Source organism: Hemicordylus capensis, chromosome 1, assembly GCF_027244095.1.
Source record: "Hemicordylus capensis ecotype Gifberg chromosome 1, rHemCap1.1.pri, whole genome shotgun sequence".
Taxonomy (NCBI): Eukaryota; Metazoa; Chordata; class Lepidosauria; order Squamata; family Cordylidae; genus Hemicordylus; species Hemicordylus capensis.
Genome location: NC_069657.1, coordinates 139789893 through 139809119, shown reverse-complemented (window position 1 = coordinate 139809119; position 19227 = coordinate 139789893). Strand labels below are relative to the sequence as shown.

The 19227-nt window shown below is 43.4% G+C and overlaps 1 protein-coding gene across 7 annotated transcripts in view; it reads left to right on the top strand.

Moving 5' to 3' along the window:
• Positions 1-19227, top strand: part of MYRF (myelin regulatory factor) — a 167581-nt gene that overhangs the window by 64608 nt on the left and 83746 nt on the right. For all 7 annotated transcript variants that reach the window (XM_053283499.1, XM_053283502.1, XM_053283500.1 and 4 more), the window contains exons 2-4: positions 4783-4870; positions 7123-7503; positions 14953-15014. In XM_053283499.1, coding sequence (XP_053139474.1) covers positions 4783-4870; positions 7123-7503; positions 14953-15014 — 531 coding nt within the window. The remainder of the gene's footprint in view (positions 1-4782; positions 4871-7122; positions 7504-14952; positions 15015-19227) is intronic.

Here is a 19227-nt window from a genome sequence, read left to right as displayed (position 1 = left end):
TCCACCACTGCAGGGGTGGGGGACCTATTAGGATGGTCCACCTTAAAAGGCTGCTGGATCCTGTAGGATTCCAAAAAGCCTTAGAGGGTTTTAATGTTGGTGCTGCCAGTGATTCTGTTGATGCCCTGGTGGGAACCTGGAATAGGGAACTCATCAGGGTGGTAGACATGATCGCTCCCTTCCGACCTGCTTCAAAAATGGCCTCTTGGTGTACAGAGGAGTTTCAGGGGCTGAAGCAGTAGGGTAGGCAACTGGAATGTATGTGGAGGAGAACTCTGCTCAAATTTGACAGGACACAGCATAGGATCCATTTATGTGGTGGCAGCAAAAAAATAAAAAAGATGTTTTAGTCTGCACACATTGCATCTGCAGGTTCGTGTTCAGCAGAGCTATCTTGGGTTGTGAGGAGTTTAATTTCTGCTCCTTCTGTCTTAAATCAGTCCCCATAAATGTCGTTGCAATCACAGATTGAAACTGATCTAATCTAACACTGCAAGAGGGATTGCTGGACACCCCTTTCATTGACTTTGCAGAAATAGTGGAGTTCAAGTTGGTCCAAATACAGGAGATTTTGTCTGAACAAAATATCATGTATTTGGGTCGACTTGGACTCCACTATTTCTGCAAAGTCAATGAAAGGGGTGTCCACCAATCCCTCTTGCAGTGTTAGATTGTATCAGTTTCAATCTGTGATTCCTGAGGAATCACAGAACAAGTGGGGGTGGTGTGGCCTACCACTTGTTCTCTGGACCCTTGCCTGACTTGGCTGCTTCTATCTAGCAGGGAGATTATTGAGGGTATCCTAGTTAATATCATAAATGCATCACTGAGGGAGAGTAGGCTGCCTCCTTGTTTGAAGGAGGCAGTGGTTAGACCGCTTCTTAAGAAGCCTTCCCTGGATCCCTTAGCAATGGATAGTTGTAGGCCAGTCTCCATCTCCCTTGGTTGGGCAAGGTGATTGAGAGGGGGGTGGCCAACCAGCTCTAGGCAGTTTTGGAGGAAATTGATTATCTAGACCCATTTCAAACTGGCTTTAGAACGGGCTGTGAGGTTGAGACAGCCTCGGTCGGCCTGATGTATGACCTTTACTGGGGAATCGACCAAGGGAGTGTGACTCCACTGGTTCTTTTGGATCTCTCAGCAGCGTTTGATACCATCGACCATGGTATCCTTCTGGATCTCCTGGGGGAGTTGGGAATAGGGGGCACTGCTTTGCAGTGATTCCGCTCTTATCTCTCAGGTAGATTCCAGATGGTGGAGCTTGTTAACAGTTGCTCCTCAAAATGGGAGCTGTTAGATGGAGTCCCTCAGGGCTCCATTCTGTCACAAATGCTTTTTCATATCTACATGAAACCATTGGGTGAACTCCTCAGGAGATTTGGTCCTGGGTGTTATCAGTATGCTGATGACACCCAAATCTACTTATCCTTGTCATCCTCCTTATCAGGAAATGGCATTCATTCCCTAAATGCCTGCCTACAACCAATAATGGGCTGGATGAGCGATAGCAGATTGAAACTGAATTCTAGCAAGATGGTGAGGCTCATTGTGAGGGATTGGAATTTGAGGGATGAGTTAGATCTTCCTGTGCTGGATAGGGTTACACTCTCCCAGAAGGAATGGATATGCAGCTTGGGAGTGCTCTTGGATCCAGGCCTCACCCTGGTATCTCAGGTGGAGGTTATGGCCACGAGTGCTTTCTACCAGCTTCGGGTGATTCGACAGCTCAAAATAGTGGTGCATCAGCTGGTAGCCTTCAAGCTTGACTATTGCAATGCCTCTACATGGGGCTGCCTTTGTACGTAGTTCGGAAACTTCAATTAGTTCAAAATGCGACAGCCAGACTAATATCTGGGGTAACCTGGAGAGACCATATTATGCCTGTTTTAAAACATTTGCACTGGCTGCCAATATGTTTCTGGGCAAAATACAAAGTGCTGGTCATTACCTTTAAAGCCCTGAACGGCCTCTCTTACCTTAGAGAGCACCTTCTTCCACATGATCTCCACCACACATTAAGGTTATCTGAGGAGGTCCATCTCTAGTTACCTCCAGTATGTCTGGTGGTGACTCAGAGGCGGGCCTTCTCTGTAGCTTCTCCTGGGCTGTGGAATGCACTTCTGGCAGAAATCCGAAGCTTGAATTCATTGTTGGCTTTCGGGAGAGCCCTTAAAACCTATCTGTTTGGCCTGGCCTTCCAGGGTTTTTAAACGGTTTTAAATGTTTTAATTGTTAATGGTTTTATGTTGTTCTCAAATTGTTCTGTAATGATTGTTTTTAGCAGGTTTTATTATTGTTTTTAAAAGGATTGATTTGTGGGTTTTATTTTCATTGTTGTGCACTGCCAAGAGCCATTTGGATGGGGCAGTATATAAAAGTAATAAATAAAAATAATCAGTAAATTGGAATAGTATGGTACAGGACTGTGTATATCCTTATAATTTATCATCACTGATATGGAAATACCTGTATTATATATTTAGCAAGAGAATTCAGTGAATTCATTATTATAATTTATCTGTCTTTTTTTCTCTGTATGTTATATGTTTTATGTATTATAGTTGATAATAAAATTTAAAAAACCAACCAACCTTTGGCTGAAATTAATGTATAATAGAAAATATATATACATTGAGGGGGAAATGCTACTACAATTCAAGAATGAAGAGACCTTTTAAAGATATGAGGGATAGGATGCAAATGTGTCTAATGAAAAAAGAAAATAGACACAATTTTATTTATTATTATTTATTTGATTTCTATACTGCCCTTCCAAAAATGGCTCAGGGCAGTTTACACAGAGAAATAATAAATAAATAAGATGGCTCCCTGTCCCCAAAGGGCTCACAATCTAAAAAGAAACATAAGATAGACACCAGCAACAGTCACTGGAGGTACTGTGCTGGGGATGGATAGGGCCAGTGATCTAATTTTGCAAGTGATCTAAAAATTCAAGAAGGTAGAATAAAATTCTTGTGTGAAACAGTGGTGTATCTCAACTTAAATGCCATGTTAATATCCAATTCATGAAACAGATAACAGTGCAGACTGGAATTGTGTGTTTAGTGTATGCAGAGATGGAAAATTTTCTTTTGCAATATGTGTTGAGCAGAGAGCTGTACAAACACAATCACCTTTCCCCTAGCGATTTCTTCTTAGTGTGTCAAACAGAGAATTGTGTGTTTATAACGAAATTGTGTCCCAGGCCTCAATTCTCCCAGTTTGTGTGACCAAAGGAAAGATTTCCTCTCTTTCCTTTCTCCCTCTTTTCCCTCACCCCACCCAGCAATCCTTTTGGCAAAATTCCTCGCTGGATTTATTTCTACTGATTTGCTTGTCTTGGTATGAAAGGGATTTTCACAGGGTAAAGTTCGGATAGGCTGAAAACCCTGTTCCTCCCCCCATTTTTTGGTTGGTTGACTAACTTTTACCCAGAATGCTGCTAAGTGGGGGTGGGGGTGGGAAACTCCTTTGATTTCATGTGTGCTAGGCTGGTGAGCAAGTGATGTATCACTTTAATCTGATGTGACTGCCATTCAGGAAAAGGTTGTCTTTATTATCTAAGCTCTGGGTAACGGATTCCCTCCCGTTTTCTTGATAATGCCTTTGGTGCATAAGACTGGTGCACAGACCCCAAACTGTTACAGACTCCTGAGAAACAGATAAAGCAAGAATTTGACATCAACAAACCTAGTGCATTTTCTGGGTGAACAAGGAACTATGCGGGAAAAGGAAAGGATAATCCCAGACGTTCCCTGAAGAAGAGAGGAGGTATATAAGGGGAAAGAGGTATAGAGAAAAGTGGTGATGTTAGGTCCACAAAGAAGAACGGGTGAAAATTGATATTCAGGACACAGTTAAAGGCAAGAGAATAAAAAGATGGTAGGTCAGTCGTAACGCAGTTGGGAGACAACCACCTACCTGTGCTACATATACCACTGACCAGGCAAGGCAGATTCAGGGTCACAGGCTCAAAGAGCAATTAGAGCAAATGCTTTTTCTTGAGGAAATGCAATTATTCTTGTTTATTTAATTATTTATTTAATTAGCACATTTTTATACCGCCCTAACCCAAGGTCTCAGGGCGGTTGTTAACACGATTGTATTAGAAAGCAGGAAGCTCGCACTCAGGCCAGGACCATATTCTTTCTTAATATATAGATAAAGCATCCTAACAATCTGCAAGGGAGGCAGATAAATCACTCTAACCAGGTTTTTAGGGCAAGCCAGGAGCAATTCAGAAGGCAAGATTCACAACATGCTAGTATCAATCCTGTTTAATCTTGTGTGTCTTACTAGGCTTATTGGTTAAGTAGATTTACTTGAGTGGTTTATTTGATGTATTGATACTCTATAAATTATCAATATTGCTCACTCATATGCCTCATGATAAAAAAAGGTGATTTTGAATTATTACAAAAATCATAAATACATATCTTTGCCTCTTACAGATCTCTCGTCCAGTCATCTGACTCATATCCTTTAGCTAGTAGCGAGTAAAATAGTTCCTCATCCTGCTCCCATGCCCCCCATCTCTGGTTTCCATTCTTTCGTTGTCCATTTCCTGGTCTTCAGCTGATGATCTTGGAACAATACTCCATTCTTCAGATCTGAATCTGATGCCACTTCCCTATCCAGCTTATGCCAATTTCGTGCCATGACTTAAACCAGTATTTTTGTTCTGGGGAATTTCCATCATTGGAGCACTGGCCCTGAAAGAACAGCAGTATCTTGTCCAGTTTTTGCTAATAGCTTTCCTTGTGAAACATGTCTTTCCTTCAGGTCATGATATTAATGGAGCTCTTGAACCATCAAACATCGATACCAGCATCCTGGAAGAATACATTGGCAAGGAGGACTCACCAGATATGTAAGTGCTGCCTTGTCACCTGTATTTCTAAAGATTAGTGAGGCTTGAATGATGCTGTGAAAGCAAAGTGTTGGACAGAGTAGTAGTGTTTATGGTGAGGTGACTGATTGCTTCTGGATTTATTTATTTTTAAAGTGTGTATATTCCACCCTTTTGGCATACAGGCTAACTTGCAAAAAGTGGCAATGTCCCAATTTTTGAGCAATTTCAAAACCTCATAAATTCACATATTGTAAAAACACAGGAGCAAAAACACAGTAGGAAGTGCCATAAAAGTCATAAAACAAGAGCAGCATAAAAGCCAGCAGATATTTTAAAGAGTAGAAGTGAATGCCTGGCAGACACCTGCCCCATGGGAGAGTGGTCCATTGGTGTGGTGCCACCACAGAAAAGCCCAGAAAAACATGATAGGCCGGAGAGCAGGGCTTGTGAGGCTGATATTAATGCCCGGCCAAGCTCTTGAGAGTATAGGCATTCTTTGTCCTAGACCATGCAGGGCTTTAAAGGTTAACACTAGCAATTGCAACTAGGCTCAGAAGTGCCTGTTAACCAGAGTAGTTGGTTCAGACTGGATGTCATGCTGGCATACCAAGGTGCTCCTAAAAGCATCCTTGCAGCTATATTCTGCGCCAATTGAAGCTTCTGAAACCTATTCAATGGCAGCCCCAAATAGAGTGCATTCCAATAGTTCAGCTTGGATGTTACCAGTGCATGGGTGACTGAAGCCATGTCCACTTTTTCCACATAGGGTTGCAGTTGGCATACCATCCAGTTTGCCTTCTGTCTCCATTCTTTTTTGCATTTCTATCTTTTCTATACTTTTAAATGACTCTATTCAACATAAGAACAGCCCTGCTGGATCAGTTCCAATGCCCATCTAGTCCAGCATCCTGTTTCACACAGTGGCCCACCAGATGCCACTGGAAGCCTGCAGGCAGGAGTTGAGGACATGCTCTCTCTCTTGCTGTTACTCCCCTGCAATTGGTACTCAGAGGCATCCTGCCTTTGAGGCTGGAGGTGGCCTATAGTCCTCTGACTAGTAGCCGTTGATTGGCTTCTCTTCCATGAAGTTATCCAAATCCCTCTTAAAGCCTTCCAGGTTGTTGGCTGTCACCACATCTTGTGGCAGAGAATTCTACAAGTTGATTATGCATTGTGTGAAAAAATACTTCCGTTTGCTGGTCCTAACTTTCCCGGCAATCAATTTCATGGGATGACCCCTGGGTCTAGTGTTACAGTATGTGAGAGGGAGAAGAATTTCTCTCTATCCACTTTCTGCACACCATTCATGATTTTATAGACCTCTATCATGTCTCCTTGCAGTCCTCTGAACTAAAAACCCCTAGGTGTTGTAGCCTTGCCTCATAAGAAAGGTGCTCTAGGCCCCTGATCATCTTGGTGCTCTAGGCCCCCATAATCAACTTTCCATACCTGCTATATACACAATTTTTGTAATAAGTCTTTATTTTTTTCTTCCATCCTTCCTTCCTTGTCTGGGCTGCTGGAGAAGTTTTTGACTCCATAGTTTTTTACTTTGAACTTGGTCTTCTAGCTATGCATCACCCAAGGTGAAGTCTTTTGGTTACCAAAAGGGGGTGCTGGTACCAGACTATGCTTTTATGTAGAGAGCAAGCAAATAGATAAGAGGCTAGAGAAAGGAAACTGATTCTTTGGTATTGCTAGTAAGTGATCTCCTCAGGTTGGGTCACATTGTCATGTGTGATAGAACCCTTTTGGAGCTGCCACATCAAGATAAGTGATGTTGTGCTGGTTACTGTATAAACCTTCATGTATTATGTTGGGCACAACTGATAACAAAAGGTCACTAGCAGCTGCTTGATCACTCATTGTAAACCAGACATAGGCTTGATGTTGTTCTTTTGAGAGAGTTTTCTGGAAGAATATTCAAGACTTGCGAATGAGTTTTGCTTTATCTCGTAAGACATAAAAGTATGACTCTGATTCTCAAACATCTCTCTCCTTCTCCCCACCTTTAAGTTGTTTGTAAATGATTTGTAAAAAATTATCCAATTTATCACGAGAATTGCATTTTACATTGCCACACTCCCTTCTTGAACTCAAGCCACTATTATCTTTTTCTGATCCCTCCAGCGAGGTACGGTTGTGTCATGAGCCAACAGCATTCAGTGTATATTTCTGTAGATAGAGATGCCGAATGTGGCACATCTGGACTGCAGATAAAAGGTGCATTGTACATATATTATTCAGGTTGTTGACCTTCTCTCCCACAGCTCTGATTTGGATGCTATCACTGACATTCCAGCCTCAGCCAGCTATCCTCATGCCCAGCCCTCCAGCTCTGCCACTGTCAATGCAGCTGTTTCCAGTGTTGGTCATGTGACCAATGCTCTATCCAGTGGCAGCCTCCATCATGGTCCCCCAAGCACCCAAGTACCAATCCGGCATGGTCTCCATCATGGCCCCCCAAACAGCCAAGTCCCAATCCGGCATGGTCCTCCTTTGCCCAACCCATGTGGACCCAGCTACAGCACTCACCTCAACTGCAATAACAACAATGGCATGGTGGTGCCCAAGGGCTACCTCAGTAGCCACTGCCTGACCAGCATTGCCCCTCCAATCAAATCGGAGCTCAAGGCATCTTACGCACCTGGGTAAGTGATACTGAGCAAGAAGAAACAGAAGTGGTGTTTGTATTGGGAAAATATGGTTCCAGAATCTGAAGGAGATAGGTTGCATCTGAACAGCTCTGTGGATTCGCTCATAAAGTTATGCCCATAATAGTATTGGAATTGGGGAAGACTTGTATAGTTTAAGAAACGGACATTTATCCATAGGAGCTGGTCTAATGAAGGAAAAATGGTAACCCTAAGAAAACCACTTGGCTCTGTGGTCGCCAGGAGTTGACACCAACTCGGTGGCACAAACTTTCCTTTCCTTTAATGAGAAGAGAAAACACAATTAACAGTGCCAGTACAGTACTTGAGTGACTTGGAGGAGAAAGAAAGACAGGAGTTGAAATGTTCCAGCATAAATGTTAAAATTTGGAACCTAAATACATAAAGAAGATCCTGAACTATCTATAGATAACTCTATCTACAATTGAAGGCCTGATATTATTCAGTATGTGTAGTATTGGTTATAGTCTTCACTGTGGGAAGTGAATTGTGTTTCAGGGGAAATATTTGCTTATGTTACAAATGAGAGTAGAAGCCTGCATAGCCTGCAGATGAAAATAGCAAGGTTTGGAAGATACAGGACGTGGATCTTAGGAGCTTTTAGGAAAAGTTGAAGAGGATGGCAGCATCATGTAGTGGTTAGAGTGCTGGACTAGGACTGGGGAGACCCGAGTTCAAATCCCCATTCAGCCATGATACTTGCTGGGTGACTCTGGGCCAGTCACTTCTCTCTCAGCCTAACCTACTTCACAGGGTTGTTGTGAGGAGAAACCTAAGTATGTAGTACACCACTCTGGGCTCCTTGGAGGACAAGCAGAATATAAACGTAAACATAAATAAATAAATACATACATACATACATAAATATTGGAAGTATCCTTAGTATGTATCTGTTCCTTTCTGAGAAAAATGTCCATGTTAAGAAACCACTCCCAAAAGACTATAGCCTCAGTGCAGGATCAGCTAGAGAATCTAAGAAAGTGACCAGAGCGAGCACTGATGCCCTTTATATAACACATGAAGAGCATAGAATCCAAACCAAATTCAGCTTGCTCCCAGTAAACTCTTGATATACCCCCTCAGGAAAACAATGGTGTAGTCAAGAAAAGCATAAAAACTTGGGTGAGTGCAGGGAGGTGATATGATTCCTGCACCTCATAGGTGACTCATGACTGAATATGAGAAGAATCTAATCAATCAGAGTAGAATGGATCCACAGAGGCTCATTGCTTTGGCACTCTGGAAGGAGTTGATGGCAGTGATGCTGTCATGGCAACCGGGAAGGTACCTTTTGTGGTCAGCAGAGCATAGATTCTATAGTGAGATAACAAGAATTTGCCCCGAGAACAAAATGTAGAGCAGAAATGAGCTTTGGTGAACAGCAACTCAGCTTTCTGCATGAAGCTATTTTACACATATAACCTGCTGTGGACTTGCTCTCCGTTGCCTGTGAGCTTCCCAGTAATTAACTGGGAAATTTGAGCCTGCAAAGGGAAAAGGGTCAGTCATAGAATGTTGACAGTGCCATTGCTGTGAGGGAAGTGGAAGTCTAGTTGGATGGTGGAGTATGGGTGGAATCCTCACAAGGACGAAGGATGGGAGCGACTGTTAGGAAGATGGGCTAGAAAGATAAATGGGCCTAAACTTCATATGCTGATTTAAAAGAAATGTCCAAATGTTTGGTATCTGTTCTATAGGCATCTAATGCTTAGTATATAATTATCTCTCATTCTTTCTGTTACTGATACTCAAGGAACTGAATTATATAGTACTAGTTGGGCCAGGCACAGAGCATCTGCGCCTCTAGTTGCCTGCCCCCCACCTGCCCACCACTGCCATTCCCCTGTCGCTGTTATTTTCTCTCCCTCCCACCACATCTGCCCTGCTTCTTCCTTTGCTGGCCGCCGCCATCGCCACCTTCTTCCCTGGCCGCCATCACCGCGGTTCCCCCACCCCATCCTTCCACCCATCCCCTTCTGTTTTGCCCACGCGGCACACAGTCTGCTGCCATTTTGTCCTCCCACTCATCCTGCTACTGGCTGGCTGCCCACCACAGTTTTCTTCAGCCGCCACTGAAGCCACCATTTCCCCCTCTCCCACCTGTCCCATGGGTAGCCTATCCGGCAGCTCTCCAAACACTCATGAGAGCAGCCATGTATAGGATTAGCCACAGGTATGCCTTAGAGCAAGGATCCTCAACGTTGGGTCCCCAGATGTTATTGGACTTCAACTCCCATAATCCCCAACCAAAGGCCACTGGGGTTTGGGATTATGGGAGTTGAAGTCCACTAACATCTGGGGGCTCAACGTTGAGGATCCCTGCCTTAGAGGATTAAATATATAGATAGTATTACAGATGGCTAAGTATGATGGATTTTGTCATGGGGAAGGGTGATATACAAGATGAGCACAGATCTAGTCAGTCACATAATTGGAAGAGAGTGTCCCACATGTTTGTCAGTATAATTGTTGCAGCGCTTTTGGACTGAATGGACAACCCATTTAGAGACTTGTTTTCACAACCAGGTCTTATTAACTCAAAGTGCAAATATATGTGTTGTTACATTGAAGACAAAGCATGCAGTGAATGCATGAGATGTGTCTGAATATGCTCTGTGCATCCAGCTGTGAGCCCAGAGAGTCCTTGCCTTGCATGTTCATTCCAGAAGCTGGAGTATTGCAGTGGCCATTCTAATAGTGTGATGCCATGTAAGACACAAATTACATGTCTGCATGCACTTTTCTAGTCCCAGGAATGAGAGCAGCTGAGAGTGTACAGGATCATGAGAAACAGATCAGTTGTTGTTTTTTAATGGGCATTGCCTGTAAGAAGACTCAGGAGTAGAATCTTAGTTTCTGAGTTTTCCCCATGAGCAAGCAAGCAAATTTTTTCTTTAAAATGCCCTTTATGCTGGATCCCATAATCTTTTTCAGATCCTTAGACTGGCAAGGTTTTCCCAGGGGCGTAACGAGGCTGGAGTGGGCCCAGAGACAAAATTTTAAAATGGGCCCCTCGCTGATACACACACACACACACACACACACACACACACACACACACACACACTTACTTCACATGTGACTTGCCTCTGGGGGGCCCTTTGAGGCGTGGGGGCCCCCAGGAAGCTGCCTCCCCTTGCCTAATGGTAGTTACGCCCCAGGGTTTTCCCCAATCATCTAATAGGAAAGGTTTTTTCCATAGCATGTTGGGAATGGCACCTCTTACTTCCCCCATTCTGAATTATTTATGTATGTTTCTGTAGAAATGCTTTCTTCCCTGTTTGTAGAGGAATGATTCAGCAAAGACAAATAGAACGACTGTAGAGCGGTGCAGATTGCGTGGAAGCATCCTCACATCATTCAGTCCAAATGTGCCCTTCTCTCTTTTAGAGTGAGCCATTCTGCAGCCTTTTAGCGTGGCATGGGTTTTGCATGGGGAAAACCAACTGTGGACAACACCAGCTGATTAGTGCCAGTGCCGTTACTAACCCCCAAAGTAATTTTGCAACTGTTTTAAAACATTTGTGAGAGGTGTTTTTTTGGTTGTTGTTTAAAGGCAGGTGAACATATAAACAAAATAAATAAATAAATAAATAAATAATGCTTTAAATTTTGGTGAACAGTCCATCTGAGGCACAGATAGAAGGGTAAGAGTGCCTGCTTAACTTGCTAGTGTTTAGATGTGCAACATTGATTTGTGAAGCTGTGGTTAGAGTGCATGTGAAGAACTTGCTGTGAACAGTGCTTAAACGCTAGATCTGCCTTCATGTTCTGAGTGTAAAAAAAGAAAGAAAGGAAAAGCAAAGAAAACTGACATAGATGGGCATCTGGAATGACATGCTTTGACCAACTAGCAAGATGGTACCCCACTCAAGTCACTACTAGCTTGCAGCAGAATCCATTCCAGAAGTTAGTACTCTGATTCATCTGTCCCTCCTTTTACCAGAGCAATTAGAGTGTTTTTGTTTGAATATTTCTTGAAAGGAGTTCACTTTCCCCCTCTCATGCAGGTTCCTTCTCCTACTGCCAAGTTCCCTGGTTACTCCTCTGGTTCAAAGTTTGCAAAACAAGCAGAGTTCTGTGTTATGTATTCTGCCAGGAGGGCTCAGTTAATGGATTGGCCCTGCTTGACTATGCTGTTAGGGGGATATACACAAATACTTCTGTAAATATTTGGTTAGGAAACTGAAAGGGTAAAGGGCAGGAGAAATTAACAAGACAGGCAAGGAGAAAAAAATTCTCCAAAGCAAGGCCAGTGGTGCCTTGACAACAGTAGAGAATTTTGTCAAATACTTTTCTCCAGAAGTGACAGTTCAGGCAAGGAAAGAAGCTGCCATTGGTGCATCTAGCTCAGTATTGTCTACCCAGACTGGCACCAGCTCTCCAAGGTTTCATCAGGAATCTTTCCCAGCGCTACTGGGAGATGCCGGGGATTGAGCCTAGGATTTTCTGCCTGTAAAGCAGATGCTCTGCCACTGAGCTACAGTCCCATTCCACCACAAGGAGCTTTTTTAGAGCTTTTGCCATAGGTCTCCTACCTGGCCCATAGGACAAGGAGAGGTGACTGAATTAGAAAGAGGATACGGATGGAGAGTCAGGCCATGTAAGGGTCACCGAAGATGTACACGCCTAGGAGAGACAGAGGTAGAGCCTTCTGTTGCTTCAGTAGGGACCTGGAGCCATCTGGGCTGTGATGACAAAAGGAGGAGGGTTTCGGTCTACTTCCAAAGCCTTGATTGGCCTTGCCACTAATCAGAGCTGAGCTGTTCTACTTGGTCAAGTACCGCTGGGCTTAGAGCTCCCCCCACCCTGCCCAAGTTAATTCTGGTGCTTGGAGAAACCTGGTTGCTGGCCTGGTCACAATGGCTCTTCTCCATCTCTTACCTACTCCCTTTGTGGGAGGTTCTGCCAGGTTCTGCCATTGGCCTTCTACTTCTTTTACTTTGCAGTCTTATGTGGGTACACACATTCTTGTTTTCACTTTTTGCCTTGCTGCTGGTGACTCCGAATCTGCTTTTCCTAGAGCTGGTTTTAAAATTTCTATCATCAAATTTTGGTTCAGATGTTGAGACAATTGATCACTCTGAATATTCATTTAGCCTCATTGATTACTTGCGGAACACCAGTTCATTACTGTTAAAAGCCCTGGAACTGAACATGGAGTAGATAGAGTTCATAGTAGTAGATAGAGATCAATGTGAGCCCTTTGGGGACACTGGACAGGGAGCCATCTTATTTGTTATTTCTCTTTGTAAACCGCCCTGAGCCATTTTTGGAAGGGCGGTATAGAAATTGAATTATTATTATTATTATTATTATTATTATTCCATCCACATCCATCCTTTGCATTTCTTGTCCCTATTTACCCTTTCTCCTAGGCATGTAAAAGGAAGCCTGACTCTTCCTTTTTCCCTACATCTAACCTGTTGCCAAATTCCACTATTTATTTTTCATTCACTCTGAAAGCCATTCTTTCCCTTCTGCCTTTGCAGCTTAAAACCCCTGTCCATGCTCCTGATTCTCTCTTCTCATGACTATCATAAGCATCTCATTGTTGGCCATCATCCTTGGGATCTTGCCTCTACATTAAATTTAGCATGTTATCTTTGCCAAAATAATGTTTCTCTCTCAAGTCTGTCATCTCATCACCCCCCTCTTTAAAAGAGACAACACTGTGCTTCTGTTGCTTTTCACTTCTCATCCTTATGTTCTAGGGCTTAGAACTTGATTTCCTTTGTCATTCTCACCCCCCAACACATACCATTTTTGCACTCTTGCTGCATCATGCCCGCTCATCTGATATCACCCCTCAAATTGTTCCCTACTTCTTCCAGCTGCACACATCTTTCTTTGATGAGCTGCTCCTTCAATGTGGAACTGTCTTCCCCACTTCAACACTTGCTTCCTTCAGCCAATTCCTGTTCACCCTGTTTAACTCTTTCCCCCAAGACCCTACAAAATGATTCCTGGAAGTCATTCAAACAATCAACAACTGTGTTCTACCCAGGTTTAGGAGCTGTGTGTGCTCCCAGTTTTTGGTTGTGTGGAAGCATGGTAGGAGGAAAACCTAGGTCGCTTTTCCTCCTACCTTACTTCCACACAATGACTTCTACCGAGATTGTCCTCCTACCTTGCCCCCACACAACTGAAAATTGGAAGCACTCACAGTTCACAAACCCAGGTAGAACACAGTTTTTGATTTTGTGAATGACCTCTGAGTGGCAGTGGCTCTCCAAAGTTTCAGGCAGGAGTCTCTCTCAACCCTACCTGGAAATGGCAGAGATTACATTCTCTGCATTCAAGCAGATGCTTTATCACTGAGCTATGGCCCCATTCCCTAAGGGGAATATTTTACAGCAGACAGTACTCGCATAGAGTCACCCATTCAAATGCAAACCAAGGCAAACCCTTCATAGCAAGGGGGACAATTTATGCTCACTACTACAAGACCAGCTCTCCACCCTTCATGCAGGCTCCCCCTAGCTTTAAATTGCCTATTGAAAACGTACTAAAGGAAACCCTCATTTGAGCTAAGTACATAAGAATCTGAAAGATCACTTCCCTGCGTGCTGGTTATTCTGTATTGATCACGTGATATAGCTACATCTAGTAGAATTCCATATTGCATATTTGGTTTCCTTCTGCATGGTTGTGGCCAGATTCTTCTCTCAGTTTCTTTTGGGCTATTCTGTGGAATTGCTTCTTATCTAGCCACAGGCTTACACATGATGATGGTACAATCTGGCCCATAGGCTCACAGTTTTTGCTTTGACAGGTCAGGTTTCTGAGTCAAGCCAGGCTCCTCAAAAGCCTGCATTGTATTTATGGAAACGCGAGTGATCTTTTTCTGAGGAACAGCTACATTTCTGTTTTGGCTTTTAAAAGTTCTGCACAAAGCAGCTGGGCAAAGAGAAGTCTTACTAGTAGATCAATAAAACGGCTATGAAATGAGATGTTCATGAATGCAATCAAAAGGACTCACTGTGGGAATAAGATAGGCCAGACACCTGTTCTGAGAGAATAGCAGCTAAAATATCCCCTCACTCTTTCATCAGTAAGTGGTAAGGGCTTGAGGGATGGGAAGCTCCCAGTTTCTTTCATCTCAGAGTTTCTCTGGGAATGGCCAGTGGTTGGGACTGAGGCTAGAGGGAGAGCTGGTGCTAGAGACCTTTCCAGGGGGAGCTCACATTGACTTCACATTGAGTAGGAAGAACTGCGCTGGAGAATCTTTTAGGAAAAATGGCATGTTGATTCCACTGTTAGTCTCTGCCAGCTGGGGGTGCTGCAGGCAGTGGGGTTATCCATGGTGCTGCTTGTTACTTTTTTCTCCAGGAGTCTGAAGGATATGTTACATTCTTTCACCTTATCAATTTTGCTAGACGGTTGTTTGACCTTTTCCTCTATTTTTTCTCAATCACTCTTCAGCACTTTACCCGACTCTCCCCCAGACTCTGGATCAGAAGCGTACTCCCCCCAGCAGGTGAATGGTAAGTGCTAAGATTAAAGCCCAAACACAACCGGCTTCCCCCCCCTTGGTTGGCAAAAGTGGTTGGCTCTGAAATCTTTATCGGAAAGGGGAAAAACAGACTGCTGCAATACGTGAAGAGATTATCAGTTAGTAAATATTCCTAGACTTTCGCCTATTGTTTTCCTTCTATTCTTTAGAAAGCGGGGGTGTGGGGGGGAGCAGGAACGGGAACACAAGAGGTGTTCAGGAAGAGAGAGGTGTAAATTTGCCTGTAGAGAGAGGAAAATGGGTGGCTTCTGTCTAGTGAGAAGATGAAATGGAGTGCTTGAACCTCATTTTGTGGGTGGCTGTGCTATGAGGAAACTTGCGAATTATGTAAACCAGCGCATGCCGGAAATGAAGACCAAAGCAAGGAGGCTGTCATGAGCTTGATATTAAGCGGTAAGTACGCTCTGAGCCTTCTGCCATCTTTCTGAGGACTCCATTTGATGCAAGGCAACCTCCATTTCCTGTAATAGGCAGGGGAATCTTGGATACCTCACAAAGGCTGTTCCCCTCCCCCTTGTTTGCCCTACTCCATCCGTCCCTCTCGCAGCTCTGCATACTTTATGATCATGTCCCACTGGCTCCATTTGGCATCCCATAATGAGGTTCTTGTCCGGAGGTTTAAGAGTTTAGTATGCTAGAGAGTAAGTAACAGAGGAGGAAGAACTGGGTGGAGTGTATGTATGTGCGTAGATGGGGAATCTTCAGAAGTTTTCCCACTGCCCTCTTCCTTTAAAACCTCAGCCTCTTCATAGTGGAAGCAGCTACTTCTCCTTTCTCTGTGGAAGAGGTCAAGAGTTCTGTTTATCTCACTACAAAAATCCCTGGAATTCCTCCTGGCCCTTCTTTAAATATAGCAAAGAGGCTGGATTACTTGCCACAGAGTGAACGGCTTTCCCTCACCGCCAAGGCAGCAGCACCTTCCTTCAAACCAGCAGCAGAGGAACCTGCGGGGTCTCATCCTGCACTGATAATCCTATTGAGGGAAGAACTGGAATCTTGAGCAGTTCACTAGTACACAGGATCTGAGTGGGTCTGGGGTGCGTATGCAGAGTCTTTCTATACCCTCACCTCTGTGCTTTTGTAGTTTTCTAGGACTCTTCCCTTATTTTGAGGGAACTGTTTGAAAGCCAGGCAACATTTAGAAGCAGAAGATGTGAGGTGGCTTTGAAGGACACATAACTGGCTGACTATTCACTCTGCAATAGCACAGTTATGCCTTTCCACTTTCCAAACAGTAAACATCAGACCTTTGACCTTGACCTCCATAATTCCACTGAAGCATATTGCAAAGCTTGGAGCTTAAAAAAAACCCCTTAAAATTATATTTTAGTTAATAGAGGTGAGGTGAGTACAGCAGAAAACAAGTTGTTCTTCTGGTAAGAACTAATCTGCCTACTTTCCTTTCACTATAATCTTAATTGATAATTACCATCCTCACAAGTTATCCCACTTCAGTCTTAAGTATTCACACGGTCTGCCATTTTGAATTGGGGTGGATGACATAATCACAAACTATGACATTGAGGTGTCCATGTGTGTCCCTACAGCTGTAGCAAATTTGGTTCAAATTGGTTAGGTGGTTCACAAGTTAGCCCTCTTGTGCTTCTAACGTTCACACGTCTGCCATCTTGAATTGGGGTGGATGAAATCATTACAAACTATGCCACTGGGTGTTCCTATGTGTCACTCGCTACAATTGTACCAAATTTGGTTCAAATCAGTTAGACAGTCTACAAGTTAGCCCACTTGCGCTTCTAACATTCACGTGCCCACCATCCTGAATCGGGGTAGATGACATCATTCATTCATTCATTCATTCATTCATTCATTCATTCATTCAATTTCTATACCACCATTCCAAAAATGGCTCAGGGCGGTTTACACAAAGATATAACAAACAAATAAGATGGAAACCTGTCCCCGAAGGGCTCACAATCTAAAAAGAAACATAAGATAGACACCAGCAACAGTCACTGGAGGTCCTGTGCTGGGGGTGGCGGGGCCAGTTACTTTCCCCTTGCTAAATAAAGAGAATCACCACATTAAAAGGTGCCTCTTTGCCAAGTTAGTCATCACAAGCTATGCCGTTGAGGTGTCCCTATGTGTCCCTACAGCTCTATCCAATTTGTTTCATATTGGTCCAGGCATTGCAAAATTGATAGGGGGTGGACACACACACATGGACAGACAGACGCAGACAGAGAATGCCAGGTGATCTCATAAGCTTACTTTCCTTAAAGAAAGTAGGCTACAAACTAAACTTGTATTGGTGATTAAATTGTAGTCAGGAATTATAGGTATGTGACCAAAGATGGCTATTACCACATCTTGTGGTAGTGCATGGGTTCTCAAACTTGGGTCCCCAGATGCTGAACTGCAACTCATATCATTCCCCCCCTAAATAGCCTTCAGTCATTGTGGCTGGGGATGATGGGAGTTGTAGTCCAACATCTGGTGACTCAAGAATGAGACCCCTTTAGTAGTGAATTCCATAAGTTAATTGTGTATTTTGTGAAGTACTTAAATTTTTATCTCTCTTGAACGAACCTGTAGCCAGTCAATATCATTGGGTAACCTATTCTAAGTGTGTGTGTGTGTGGTACCAGTTCCAGTACAAGTTCTTGGTGGGGCTATATTCTCAGTGTCTACTTCCTTCTATGAGACCATTTTGTTCCCCTGCCCTTCCTCCAAGGAGCTCAGGGCAGCTTGTGTAGCTGCCCTAAACTCCCTACCCATTTCATCCTCACAACAATCCTGCGGAGTACGTTCGCCTAAGAGATGGTGACTGGTCCAGGCTTACTCAGGAAATATCATGACTGTGTGAAGATTTGAATCTCAATCTCCTAGCCCTAGTCCAACAGCTTAACCACTAGCCCTGGTACCCTCTCCTCTTTTGTGGCCATTTCTATCCTAAGTTTACTTCTTGTTTGATTTCTCCCTTTCTGGTCCTCCCCTAACCTAGACTCTGCTTTACCAAAGTTGTAAGGCATATGAATGATGTATTTGTGCCATGGAAGATTCTGGTAAATCAGGCCTAGGCACTAATTTTTGCTGTGATTTGTATAAATCCATCTTGCGGGGCGGGTTTTTGCTGTGTTTGAGCATACAATATTAATCTAATGAGAACCAGCATAGCTTAGTGGTTAGAGTGTTGGACTAGGACCAGGAAGACCTGAGTTTGAATCCCCATTCAACCATGAAACTCACTGGGTGATTCTAAGCCAGTCCTGTATCTCTCAGCCTAACCTACCTCACAGGGTTGTTGTGAGGATAAACATAACCATGTATACCGCTCTGAGCTCCTTGGAGGAAAAGCAGGATATAAATGTAAATAAAATAAAATAATAATAATGGGGGCTTCTTACAGACTTAGAAGGGATTGAACTGTCCATTCTTTGGCTGATACATCAGGTTCACCCATTTTTGGAGGTAAATGACCTTAAAGCAGTGGTGTATATGCTGGTAACCTATAGGTTTGACTGCTGTAGTGCCTTCTGTGTGGGTCTGTCTTTGTACATAGTCCAGAAACTACAATTGGTGCAGAGACCAGCCAGATTGGTCTCTGGGACAACTCAAGGGGACCATATAATGCCAATTTTAAAAGAATTGCACTGGCTGCCGATATGTTTCAGAGTGAATTACAAAGTGTTGGAGCCCTCAACAGCTGAGTCCAGGGTACTTAAGAGAGCACTTCCTTGGTCATGAATCCTGTTGCCTACTAAGATCATCTGGGGAGGTCCGGTTACTGTTGCCACCAGCTCGTTTGGTGGCGATTTGGGACCGGGACTTCTCTGTGGCTGCCCCGGAGCTTTGGAATATGCCCCCTGTCAACATAAGGACATCTCTATTTCTGATTACTTTTAGGAAGACCCTTAAGACACACCTGGTTTTTCAGGCTTTTAACTGAAATTAAATTTAAACCATTTAATTGTTTTTATCTTATGAAATTGCTTTAACTTTTTATTCTGTGAAATTGTTTTAACTCTGTTTTACATTTGTTGTTTAAAATTGTGTACACCACCTAGAGATACACATCAGTCGGCATATAAATATGATAAATAATAAATAAATAAATTCTCCTCTCCCCTCACCCCCATTTTCTCTTTCTCACTTGGGTAGATTAATGACAGGAAGTTTTGGAAGTTGGGGCAACTCGAATAAAGGAGGCAGGCAATAAGACCAGA